The 13,367-nt window shown below is 35.1% G+C and overlaps 1 protein-coding gene across 4 annotated transcripts in view; it reads right to left on the minus strand.

Moving 5' to 3' along the window:
* LOC148952631 (protein pangolin, isoforms A/H/I/S-like) overlaps positions 1–13,367 on the minus strand; it is a 155,284-nt gene that overhangs the window by 62,469 nt on the left and 79,448 nt on the right. For 3 of the 4 annotated variants that reach the window (XM_089089987.1, XM_089089988.1, XM_089089990.1), the window contains exons 5-6: positions 6,981–7,071; positions 138–230 (exon numbers count right to left, since the gene is read on the minus strand). In XM_089089987.1, coding sequence (XP_088946113.1) covers positions 138–230; positions 6,981–7,071 — 184 coding nt within the window. The remainder of the gene's footprint in view (positions 1–137; positions 231–6,980; positions 7,072–13,367) is intronic. The other variant, XM_089089989.1, reaches the window with a different exon arrangement.

The following is a 13,367-nucleotide window of genomic DNA, read 5'->3' on the forward strand; positions in this document are numbered from 1 at the left end:
CATCAAAAATGAATTCCAAATTGTTCTTAATTTACATATGGTTGTGTAAATTTCCACCTGGCTAATACGAATAACCACATGTCATTTTCACTGCCCTTGGTACTTTAAGATTTAAAAATAAATAAATGGAAACTTGCCTAGGTAACGTTGTAGCAGTAAGTTGTAGTCCCGTTGGGTATGGACTACGAAAGCCCGCACTAGATGAGATCGGATACATGCCTTGGGTATGCCTAAAAACAAAAAAATGTTCCACCTACGATTTCAAGCGTAAAACAAAAAGACAGGTTCAAATAAATAAGAAAAAGCTTCTGGAAAATACATGCAACCAAAATAGGAAAGGTTTTCTAAACGGGGAAAGCATTGATTGGTTTGTCCCAAGAAAGAAGAAACAACGAAATGGATCACATCAAGAAGAGAGCACAACAAATCCACCCAGGATTAAAATTTCCTGATCTGGGAAAAGGTCCTGGGGAAATGGTCTGAGGTGCAAATTGGATGAATATTATATGCAATTAATGGATCTCACTGTTAACCCCCCAGGGTCTGGGGCCCAAGTTCAGAACTTGATTATCAAGAACCAAGTAACATTTACAAAACTGTCAAAAAAGAGTTTATAACAAAAAAACAACAACAACAACAAAACATAGAAGAATTATTTAGGTTAAGACATGGATGCCAGAGGGATTAGCAGCCCCAAATACAGCTTGAGGGAGGCCTTCTGATCCACCCTTTTCCAAAACCGCAACATTTCCGCGTTTTAATTTCAAAGAATGGTTTCCCGAACTTTTTCTTTAATTCCGTCTGTTTTTTAGGCTACCTCCCGCCCACCACCTCAAAAAAAAACTCATGAGAGTATGCATGAGAAGTAAAAGATTGATAAGACCAAATTGCCTTTCCATTATTCAAAAGAATAACCGAGGAAAATACTGTTGAAAGTCTCGAAAATCCCATTTGACAATTTTCCTAAGAGAATAATGTGAGCATCACAGACACTTATGTCTGTGATCTGTATATTGATGTCAGGCGAAAATTCATCAATTCAGGCAAAAGAAATTTCTCTGCAGGTTTTATGGTCAGCTTTGTAAAAGCTCTTATTTAGCCAGTATATAACAAACTATTAGAATAGCCAATTTTTCCCATGGGTAGGGCCTATATATATATATATTATATATATATATATATATATATATATATATATATATATATATATATATATATATATATATATATATATATATATATATATATATATATATATATATATATATATATATATATATATATATATATATATATATATATATATAAAGATAAGAAAAGAAATAGTCCTATATTTAGGTTTTTTATTCACAAACCGAAAAACAATTTTTACTATTTACAAACGCTGCATTTGTGAAAAAACTGAGGTCTTGTTAGCACGCAGCATTAGATGCTTGTCATTTTCTTAAACTATAATAGAATATTAAATAATAATAAAAAAATGAAAAAGAAGAAGAAAACAACAAGCCCGACTCTTTCAACAATATCATTTCCATATCATACCCATAGCACAGCTCCCCCACCTCCCTGTCCCCTCGCCAACCTTCCTCCCTGCCACCCCGCCAAATTAATTTAGTTCTTTCAGGTCTGTGATATTTTGCGATAATCGACTATCGTCAAATGAAAAACGTAAAATTTAGGAGGTTTTGTTTTAGTTTTTCGTTGCACTATCTTCAAAAAGTTTGTCCCATTTCTCTTTTTTTCACTTGTATAAAGAAAAAGAAATATTAAATACGTGATTTATTCTCCGCCGCCTAGGGTACATGTCGTGGCGAAACTTGAGCTACCACGCATGTTAGAATTTCTAAAATGCCATATGTTTTCGCACCAGACATGGCATTCCTCGCACTATGCGTGGCTCAAATAGCCACCGGGTGGTACGCGCCTCTTAGTGTACATGATTTATGGAAAGTGGGAAATTGTCCCAACACCCCCTTTCCCCATTGTGAGAAGTCATTTGAAACAAATTAATTTTGCAAGAATCGAGATATGTGCGACAAAAAAATGTTTGAATCTCGAGACTATCATCGCCCTCTATCGAAAAATCAGACCCCTAAGCCGTTACCTGATAAGCAGGGTCGTATCCAGGATTTTTATTCGAGGGGGGAGGGGTAGAAAAGGCCTTTTTTTCGGGGTCGGGTTTACAAAAAAAAATTGAAAAACACATCAAAAATTTGCTTTATATTCATTTTTGTTCCGTTCTTACGAGTCTGACAAATATTTCAGGGCGGGGGTGTTCAAACCTCCTGCCCCCCCCCCCCTTGTTACGGCCTTGCCCATACGGTATTCTACTGTCTTAAAGAGGCAAAACCTGATTGAATCAACAAGCTGTCAGTACAGAACCGCGTGTCAAAAGTGTTCAAAAGATTTCACTACAGAATTCAGAAACGCATCAAACTTTTTGGATTATAAAAAATGCCACCGATTGGCCTCACAGTCAACGTAACAGCCAACTAAAAATATATATATCGCTACTCTCCATGCAAACTAAATATACATATCGTTCTAGAAAACACTTTACAAATCATTAGTTAGCTGTACCAAAAAATAGGAACTATCAAATGTTAACTAAGTTGCACATTAATTTTGGCATTAAATGCGATTCATCCGCGAATAGACTTGAAATATTCTCTCTTGTCCCAATATAGACCTTCAAAAGCACTTAAAGGCGGGCTTCTTCCCCTCATGGAAACGAAGCCCCTCCCTTATCCAATCAAAGTACTACTAAACAAGGGTAAAAGCACCAGGGATCCCCTCGCATTCCTCAAAAGCAAATAATTACGCTAAAATATTATTCATAAAAGGGACAATACATGTTCCCACCCCCTTAATTCCCCTCCTCTTTCCTGTAGAGAACATTGATCGACGAACGCGCACGCTGATTACTTATTCGGAAATCTTCAATTGGTTCAAGGGGAAATAATATTTTCCCGAGAGATGGCCTGACATTGTCACTGCGTCGGAAAAGTTCAAAGTTAAGCAATTGCTATCATCCTGATAGCCTTCTACGCAGACAAGTGTTCTAGACAAATTATGTTCAACTTGAAGCGGTAGAACTTTAAAATCAATAATAGAAACTAAGCTATAAGAAGCAGAGATTTTCTTTCCAACTTTTAAACTGAGACAAGTCCAAAGTATGACGCAACTTTAAAGAAGATATAACAATAGAACAATTCCAATATTTTTTAGGGGAATATCAAGTGACTTATACAACATTTAAATTACAATAATGAAACACGGAGGTTCTAAAATATAAATAGTAATTTAGGTAACAAATTAAAGCGAATACGAAAGAATGGATAAAAGATTTAAATGGGAGGAAAAGAGGAAAGATTAAACGAAAAAAGAAGAAAGCTGGAATTAAAAGATACAAGGGAGTTACAAAAAGCGACAAAAGTGCCTTTATATCTCTCTATTTAATAATTCAAAAAAAAATATTATAAACATTTAGCTTAAAACAATTTTTTTTTTTTAACTGAAATTAAGGAGCGACATTAAACTTAAAACGAACAGAAATTATTCCGTATATGACAGGGGCTGTCCCCTCCTCAACGCCTCGCTCTTTACGCTAAAGTTTTTTTTTATTGTTTTATAAAATAGAGTTGTGAGACAGAGTCAAACTTTAGCGTAAAGAGTGAGGCGTTGAGGCCCTAGACTTTGAAACATACCTTTTTGGAGGCATTTTCCTTGAAAATCGCCTTTTTTGCATTTTCAATGAAAACTGTCTCTTTTTTGGCATTTTCACTGAATATTAGAAAAAAAATTTGCTCCGCCCTCCTAGATTCTAAAAAATGCATTCCACCCTCCCCCTCATCCCGTCCTACATTTTTGTGAATTGAACCCACTGAGTCCAAAGCAATTAAAAACCTTTCAATTCCAGTTATTTTGAATTATTTTAGCTGGAAAACTTTGAAAGTCTAATATTAAGTTCCTTCTGTCGAACGCCGATTTGAAGAACCGAGGACATCAAAATAAGATAAAAAAAACTTGACCTCCCCCTGAATCCATCTTAGGTCTATTCATACCCGAAAGCCAAGAATTTCTAAGATTTTTCTATTAGTTTGTTTCAAATTCTGAAGTTTAGTATATATGGTTGTGTAAGTTTCTACTAAACCAATTTCAAAAGTCAGATTTCGTTTTCACTGTCCTTGGTATTATAAAGAGACAAAATACAGAGCCCCAAGTAAAACCTACGAACAATGGATGTAACCTAAGCACAGTTGAAAACAATGGACTATTCTTTAATATAAAATATGGCTTTAATTATACGAGCTAAATAGACTACCATATAGTACGCTGTCTATGATTAACCAGTAGATATTGCTGAATTAAACGAGGGTCTCCCAAATTCGAACTCCGTGGTGTACTAGAGAATACTTTAAGATTTTATTTATTTAAAACGTACAAAATTAACAAACGGAAACATCTTAACACAGCTAACAGAAAAGCTAAGCTTGAATCAAACGCCGCAGGGACATACGCAAAAGATTGTTTTTATTATTACCCCCCCCCCCCAAAAAAAAATTTCCTCTGTGCATGCCTGGGAAACTGCCAAACATCAAATGAATTTCATCATACACCAAAAAATAATAATAACAAATCTAAAAAGAAAAAAAGCTTCCAGTTGTTTTTAATATTTTTGACAGGCTTAATTTCCGCCTTTTTTCCTCTTTTCGGTCAATCTTATCATGTTTGTCTTCTTTTTTTACTATTGTTTGTTTTTAAGTTTGACTCTGAAATATGAATTCGGTCCATATGGACTTTTTGGAGATAAATCTGTGTTAAAACGACGAATTAAAAAAATAGAGTAGAAGACGGACAAAGGAGGCTACCATGTGTATGGCAAAACCACAATGCCATAAATAAACAACAAAACAAGATTCTGTCAGTCATCAAAGGCACAATGTTCTTATAAATCTTGACAAGTCTTCGAAAAGTCTTCGGAGTCTTCGAAAGCGAAATCGAAGGCTTTGAAATTTTAGACATTAGATTTTAAGTGTAACTAAGAAAGTAAATAACACAGGGGCGGAGCAAGATTAAGCTACTTTTTTGGTTTCAATAAAATGAATATACTTTTTTTCAAAACAAGAAATAAAATGTGCTTATTTTGGCTGTTTTGGAGTAAAGGAACAAATGACTTACGCCTAATTCCCAATGGCATTTTACTAGTATCGAAATTTAGCTAGCACTAACTCAAGCCAATCAGAATTTTTCAACCACTCAAAAAATATTACTGACTCCAATAAGCGCTAGCTAGATCTCGGTATTAGTAAAACTGCATTTTAAATGGGCCTTTTGCTTTTCAATCCAGTTTTGTCTGTTGAATTCAAAATTTAGTCGATTTTTCTTTTGAAAAATGATTTGACGAAACATGAAAACTATTACAAATTTGTGAGTCTTTACAAAAAATAAACTAGGGGGTACTTTTCGTAGTCATTTCACGAGGGGCTGACCATTTTCAAAATCGTGTTTACAAGGTGGCGAGCACAAGGGGGCGTAAGTATAGTATAGCATAGTAAGTATAGTAAGTATAGCACAAGGCGGCGCACGAGTGCCCTGAAGAGTCACGGAGTGGAAGTCTGTCATGTGATGAGGTACAAATGACACTCCAACATGTAAATCAGGTGGTAGATATTGAGCAAACCCTCGCTATTTCCCACTCTTAGACATATTGCTTTACAGATCCACAAGTTTTTGTAGCACGACTGGTGGTTCAGAGTAAACCAAAACCCCAAAATCGTGTTTAAAGGAGGGGGGAGGGATTACCCGGTTTGAACCCCACTTCCTGGAAATTTTTGTAAAAATTTCTTGTAAACACATTTTTGTTACATTTTCTAGTTGTTTTTTTTTTTGTAAATTCCCCTAAACAAAAATCCTGGATACGGTCCTGGTAGTTGAGCTGTGTCTGTCGGAGGTGTAGACAACTTCGCGCCTCCAATCCTTGATTGTGCTCAAAAAGACCTTCTCCAGTGTTGAATTCCTGTCTCTAGCCCCACCTGCATAAAGAAAGTCACACAGTGACGAACTCCATCATCCGCATGTAAAGGAAGATATTACCCTTGATGAAAAAAATGTGGACGGCACGAACCCGAGAACAAACCCCATTTGATTATGCAAAAACAATAGATAGAAAAAAAAACAAGATTTGCAAAATTTTGAGGTCAGATTTTGCCGTTACCTAGGAGTCACACTATTCTGGATTTTATAATGGAATAAATAGCAAAAATTATCGAGAAAATATTCCCTTTTCTAGCTCTATTTCTTTTCTTCCTCTTTCCTTCCCTCTATTTATTCCCTTTTCTGTCCTTACGGCGAAAACAGTTAATTATAGCTTGCCTTGGGCGAGGCGAATAAAAACTCGAGAGTAAGTAAACTTTGATTAAAAAGTCCACAAAACACAGTAAAATAAGTATTCCTATATAAAATAGGTTACAGAGGTTTTTACAGTTGAATTCTGAAGCCTCAATGCAGCTCAAAAGTAATCAAATCTAGAGCCAAACTTTGAATACACAAATCTTTTTTTTAAATCACAAAAGATCACGAATAATAGGCTTTACTATTTAAGTGCTTAAACTTGGTCAAATAATAAAAAATATGACTTTTTAATGCCTTTTTTGCAAACAGTTATCAACTCAAGTTTCCTACATAGGGCTATTTGATTTATAGCCATATCTCTGGCCACAAAAATTGAGTCACACGAAATGACAAACTCTACAGCCCCTTAACTTTCACATTAAGGAGGGTTAAACAAACCATATCCCGCGTTTATAGTACAAAGGAAGATCTTACCCCATCTGAAAGACACGCCAAATATCAATTTTACCAACTTCAGGAACATTTTCAGTTATGGTTATCATTTCAACAACAACATATTTAATTGTTGATTATCATCATTCTATAAAGTATTAACGAAAAAGAAAAGAGATCATTAAAGGACTCACCAGGATGCAACTTGCGCCATTTCAGCTCCGAGCATGGGGTATGAATATTGGGCAGCGGGAAAATGGTACATTGGGGGTCGCGGTAAACTCGCTGAAAAAATAAAAGGACAATAGGTATATCAATTCATATCGTGCTGCGATTATAAGCTTCTGACTGAGATTCCTTTAAGCGATTTCACACGCCTTTGACTTCTTACTTACTTATGGCTGGAGACCCCAGTCCTACTTAAAAGTAGTGTACTTTTACGATATAAAAGTGAGATAAAATAAAATTATAAGTAAAAAAGTACATGAAAACAAGATAAGTAAGTAAATGAAATGGCAATAGGTATCATGGTGTCAGCAGTAGCTGCAACATATAGGAAAGAACGAACCACTGTCCATAGTAACCAAAATTAAAAAAACACGTTTTTTTTAATGGCTAGTAAAAAATATTGCCATTTGTGGCTGACTGGGAATGATAACTATTATCTCGATTAATCTTAACAGAAAAATGATATTCGATAACAAATTTGTTGGAATTCGAAAAATACCTTCAAATCCATAAAAAAAACCGTCAGATCGAAACAAAAAGTACATTATTAGAACTGTCATGGCCGAAAATCCTACATAAGAACCTTACAGTTCCCTGGCTTAAACAACAAGGATAATCATATCAACTTCAGATCATGCTCCGATTACGAGCTACTGCCTCCGATTTCTTTAGGTGATTTTCTATGTCTTTATTTTGAAGGGTTCTTGTGTCAAAACTGAAGACTAGCGAGACTTTGAGGTTGTTTCTAGTCCTACTCCAAAAAAAAAATAATAAATAAATAAAAATAAAACAACAAAGGGAGAAATCTCAACAATGAAGAAACAAACGGGACTAGCCTACGGCCAGTAAAAAGAAAAGATAAAAACTAAAACGACGCGGATATTTTGCCTATATGAAACGAGGCGTCTCCAACGCTAATAAAACAAAGTTAAAAACTAAAATAACCTAAATACAAATAAAATCCAAACCCAAGAATTAAAAAACAATATCGATATCTATAATTGTCGCTACTGTGACTGAGCGTCACAGAAGCTAAAAGAGATGCTTTAATGAGAACACCAAATCAACCAAAGTTTTTTGCCATGGCTGGCTAGTTCGGCTTTAGATCTTTCAATGTATGTTTAAACATAAAAGTAAGAAATTTAATGTTACTCATGCTCCTGTTTCCAGGGGCGGATCCAGGATTTTTTTAGGGGGGGGGGGTCGCAAAATAGGATGATCCGATAAAAAAAAATTAGGGGGGGGCAAAATATGTTGATCCGATAAACTTGCGCTAGGAGCAAGTTTAATTAAAGAAAACTTGGGTTAATTAAGTAAATTACACTACTTTAGACTACTATAGGGGGCGCGAACCCCCTCGCCCCCTGGATCCGCCACTGCCTGTTTCACTGCTAAAAGCAAAAATGAAGAGTAGCAAAAGAAGAGTAAGGAGTAACTACAATGCTTTGCTACTCCTTAAAAAACATCTGCCTCCTTAATTCTACCCCAACTTCCCCGAATATGACTATATCAAATTTAGAAACACTATTTTAGACTTAAATCAATACAGATGAGTTTATTGGAGTTACTAGTGATTTTACAGGCAATACAGCGAACTTTTCCGGACAATGGAGCAGCCGTGTAATATAATATGTTTTAATATGTTTTTGATGTTTTTAATATGTTTCAATATGTTAAAAATATTGCTGAAATGGAAAAGAAAGGATTTTCTTGTTACAAAAAAAGCACTAAAAACAAACTAACAAGCGAAAATAAAAAAAAGTAATAAACTAAATAATTTAGCTTTCACATGTATTTAACTTACCTCCTCAAATAATTTTGAAACTGAGTCAACCGAAAAATTCTTATTTGTTCCTACTTTATTAATATCTATTATTTTTATAGACAATCATTCACTAATAATAACCAAAAAATATGCATATTTCAGGCAGAAATGTAGCCTGTGCAAGCTTTTCTGTGGAGCTGGGCGGTCGGGGTCAACTTAAAAACAACTGAAAGGCAAATTAAATGAAAACACGAGATACTAAAGGAAACGCTCCGAAACTTGGGAAGGGGGGTCCAAAGTAGCTCCCACAATCTGCATGGATGCCCGGTTTTAACACAGGGATTTAACAAGCATCATTAAACTCATTTTTTGTGCTGCGCTCGAGCGTGTATTTATGCTGGAATTAAACTATAATGGTTTGATTGCTGGCAAAGTTATTCCTTCACACACGGGGGAGAGGGATTTCTTCCTAAATTTAATCCTAGGCTCTCATGACGAATGGAAAATTTTAATTTAAAGCTGCACATCTTTGCTGCCCAATCACTAAAAATTGGGCCTGTATGTACCTATATCCCCATGCATATATATTACCTTTCATCAATGAGGTTTTTACAGTCGATTATTTTTACCATCAAATTGAACACAGTTCTAAAAAATACAAAGTTAGGGTTTCAAATGGTGGTTAATTTAAAAATAACAGTTTGAACAATATTAAATGGCATCCAGGGAAATGACACTGTAGTCTGTGGCTTTATATCCCCGCTATTTTCAATTTTACTTCGTTATAGTTCATCTATTTTCTTCTTATGATTTACGAGTCTTGGCTGTTTTAACGAGGCTGGATCACGCTAAGTTCTCATTTATATATTAACCTGAAGCTAGAACTCGCAATGAAGAAAATGAATTGGACATGAATAACAAGCCATTTGCTCATTTTTAATTGCAGCACTCGCAGAGTCGTCTCTCGACAGCGACTGTAGACCCAATTCACCCTACTGTGTCCTTAAATTCGGGTTCAGGGTAACCTTTCAAATAAATCTAGAGAAAGAAATTATCAAAGAGCCCTTTCTTCTCCCTGGGAACTGCTTAAAAAAATTATGGAGGAAACTAACCACTAAAGTTCAGCGGGGGTCTATAAATTAGAGGAATCCAAACAGCAGCAAAACTTAATCACCAGGTCCTTAATTCAGATCCAAATGACCTTTTGAACAATTCTATAGGAAGGAATAATCGAGGACCCCCCCCTCCTCTATCAAGGAATTACATACATCTCCTCCCTCCTAGGATAAATTTGTTTGGGAAAACAAACGGAGCTTCAAAAAAAATACCAATATTTAACAGACAAAAATCTTTTATGGGGGACACCCCAAAAAGAATATTTTACTTCTTCTTTTTCATAATGTGTTACCATTGGTTCCCCATTTGAACACTTCTCCTAAAAGGATGGTCAACAAGAAAAAATGAATTGACAGAGCAGAGGTTCTCTGGACTCTTCTAAAGGGGGAGCTCCTAAGCTTTATTTAAAAAGAAAATACAGAAAATAAAATGTATTTTCAAAATATATGGGGAGAGGGAAACCTAGGGTGGGGCAACTGTAGCTCTCTCCTCAACTGAGGCACCTGGAACTCCTATTCCCCTTCCTTTCATGTAGGCCTATCATGAACATTTCATGTGTCATAACCATGAACACAAACCAATATCTAGGTGATTAATGCTAATCTGGGTCCCTATCTGTTCTTTATATCCTTCATCTAAACCAAGTCTGAAGAAGCTCGAAGATCATTGCATTTAGATAGCCAAGCCAAAACATATTGGGGATCTCAGATCTTCCCACCCTGGAAGTGGGATATCATAATTTTCATTTAAAATTCCATCAACTTAAAAATTTCAAATTTTGCTCCTTGAAAAACTGAATCTGAAACGGAATAATTTACAATTAAACCTGTCTTTCACATTAAAACCTTCATATATTCTTCTCTCGTTATTATGGTTTTGAGTCCCCTCCCCTGGAAAGTTTCTGGTTCCTAATAACAGAGGCTCAAGCTTCAAGAAGAACCGGTTGAAACTTTTGGTTATGCATTCATTGATCTGTAAAAAAGTTATGCCTTTTATAACATTTAAATAAATCCTGGAGGTCACCGAACGAAACCAAAACATTAGTTTTTAGATACTAAATCCAAAAGCTAATAACTAAAATAAAGGGCGTCCCCAGAAATCAAACAGTTCGTGGTAACGAACTGTAAGTAAGGAGTGGCCCGGCTCAATAGTAACCGAAACTCTAAAAAACGGAATTTTGATACCAATAGATACATCAAAAGAATCAGATTTTAATTCTGATTTCAAATATATAACTTTCATCAAGTTTGATCCTACCCATCAAAAGTTACGCGCCTGAGAAAATTTGGCTGATTTTCGAAAAAAAGAGGAAAGGCCCCCTAAAAGTTATAGAACCTTAATGAAATCACACCATCATATTCAGCGTATCAGAGAACCCTACTGTAGAGGTTTCAAGCTCCTATCTACAAAAATGTGGAATTTTCCATTTTTTGCCAGAAGAAAAATCACGGATACGTTTTTATTTATTTTTTTTTTCCCCAGAGGTAATCGTATTGACCCAGTGGTCCTAGAATATCGTAGGTGGGCTCATTGGAACGGAAGTTAAAAGTTCTAGCGCCCTTTTTAAGTGACCAAAAAAATGGAGGGCAACTAGGCCCCCTCCCACGCTCATTTTTTCTCATAGTCACCCAATTAAAATTTTTAGATTTCCATTTTATTCAGTATAGTCAAAAATCTAATAAGTATTTCTTTTAGGATGAGTTAATCCCCCTCAGTTCCAAGTGAAAGGGCTGCAAGTTATTAACTTTGCCCATTGTTTACATATTATATTGGCTATTGGGACACATACATACATTTTCATGAACGATTTTTTTCTGGTGGGGGGGGGGCTGGAGGAGGGGGTTACTCGGGCGAATCTTTCCGTGGGGGATGTTTCTTTGGGTTAAGGGACATTTCTAGGAAGGGGGCGCCGGATTTCCAAGCATTATTTAAAAAACGATCAGAAATTCAATTTTAAAAAAATAAGTTTTTTCAACTGAAAGTAAGAAGCAACATTAGAACTTAAAACGAACAGAAATTATTACGTATACGAGGAGGTTTTCCCCCAAGTCAATACCTCGCTCTTTGCGCTACAGTTTTTTTTAGTGCTTTCAAAAGAGCTATCTATTCTAATTAAACGGCCTTTGTGGTTCAGGGGTTTGTGAATTAAATTTTTTTTTAACTTCTAACGTAAAGAGCGTGGTATTGACTAAGGGGAGAACCCTCTCATATACTTAATAACATATACGTAATAAAAAAAAAACAATGACAAAAAACAAGCGATACGGCTCAATAGTAATCGAAACTTTTAAAAACGGAATTTTGATGTCAATGAATATATCAAAAGAATGGGCTTATAATACTGATTCTAAATATATAAATTTTAAGTTTAGTATTACTTATCAAAGGCTACGAGCCTGAGAAAATTTACCTGCTTTTTTAAAGAGAGGGGAAACATCCCCTACAAGTGAAAGAATTTTAATGAAAATCACACCGTCAGATTCAGCGTATCAGAAAACTCTATTACATAGGTTTCAAGCTCATATCTGCAAAAATGTGCAACTTTGTATTTTTTGCCAGAAGAAAAATATACGAATATAGAAGTTCGTTACGTAAGTTAATTTGTAAATTACGTCAGAACCAAATTTAGAGACAGCCATTTAGCAAAAGAAAAGTAAAATTTTTATGCAAATTTGGTTTACTTATTCAATGACGGTGAGCCAAAATGAAAGCTGCATTAACTAAAAAACGATCAGAAATTAAAGAAAAAAACAAGTTTTTTAAACTGAAAGTAAGGAGCGACATTAAAACTTAAAATGAACAGAAATTAGTCCGTATATGAAAAGGGCTGTCCCCTCCTCAACGCCTCGCTCTTTACGCTAAAGTATGACTCTGTCTCACAACTTTATTTTTTAAAACAATAAAAAACTTTAGCGTAAAGAGCGAGGCGTTGAGGATGGGACAGCCCCTTTCATATACGGAATAATTTCTGTTCGTTTTAAGTTTTAATGTCGCTCCTTACTTTCAGTTTAAAAAACTTGTTTTTTTTTAATTTAATTATCTGAGGGGAGAAGGGCTGGACTGCGAAAACTTTTGAGTGGACTAAGGTTTGGAAAAGGTGCCTTTTGATATATTTTTCGTTTTACAGGGGAGATGGATTGAAAGTTCTGCCTCCACCCATCTATGGGATGGTGTCAACTAAAGCTAAATCTATTAAATAAAAATCAGAAAAATTGAATCTCAAGGAAGACCAGATTTCAAAATTACGTATTTTAACTTGCTTGACCGACTTTTTGTGAAACGGAAGAAAATTGCCAATAAATGTTCATACCTTGGAGCAACCGAGACCTAATTATTTTTTGATTAAAATCTTTGCTAATTTTGAATTTAATGTCCATTATCTTTCGTTTCAAAATCTATGATACACAAATCAAAATTACAAATTAAAACTATCGTTTAAGAAATTAATTTCATTTTAACTTTGTAAAATAAC

This window comes from Artemia sp. Qi Xiang Cuo, chromosome 5 (genome assembly GCF_049724085.1).
Source record: "Artemia sp. Qi Xiang Cuo chromosome 5, ASM4972408v1, whole genome shotgun sequence".
Lineage (NCBI taxonomy): Eukaryota > Metazoa > Arthropoda > Branchiopoda > Anostraca > Artemiidae > Artemia > Artemia sp. Qi Xiang Cuo.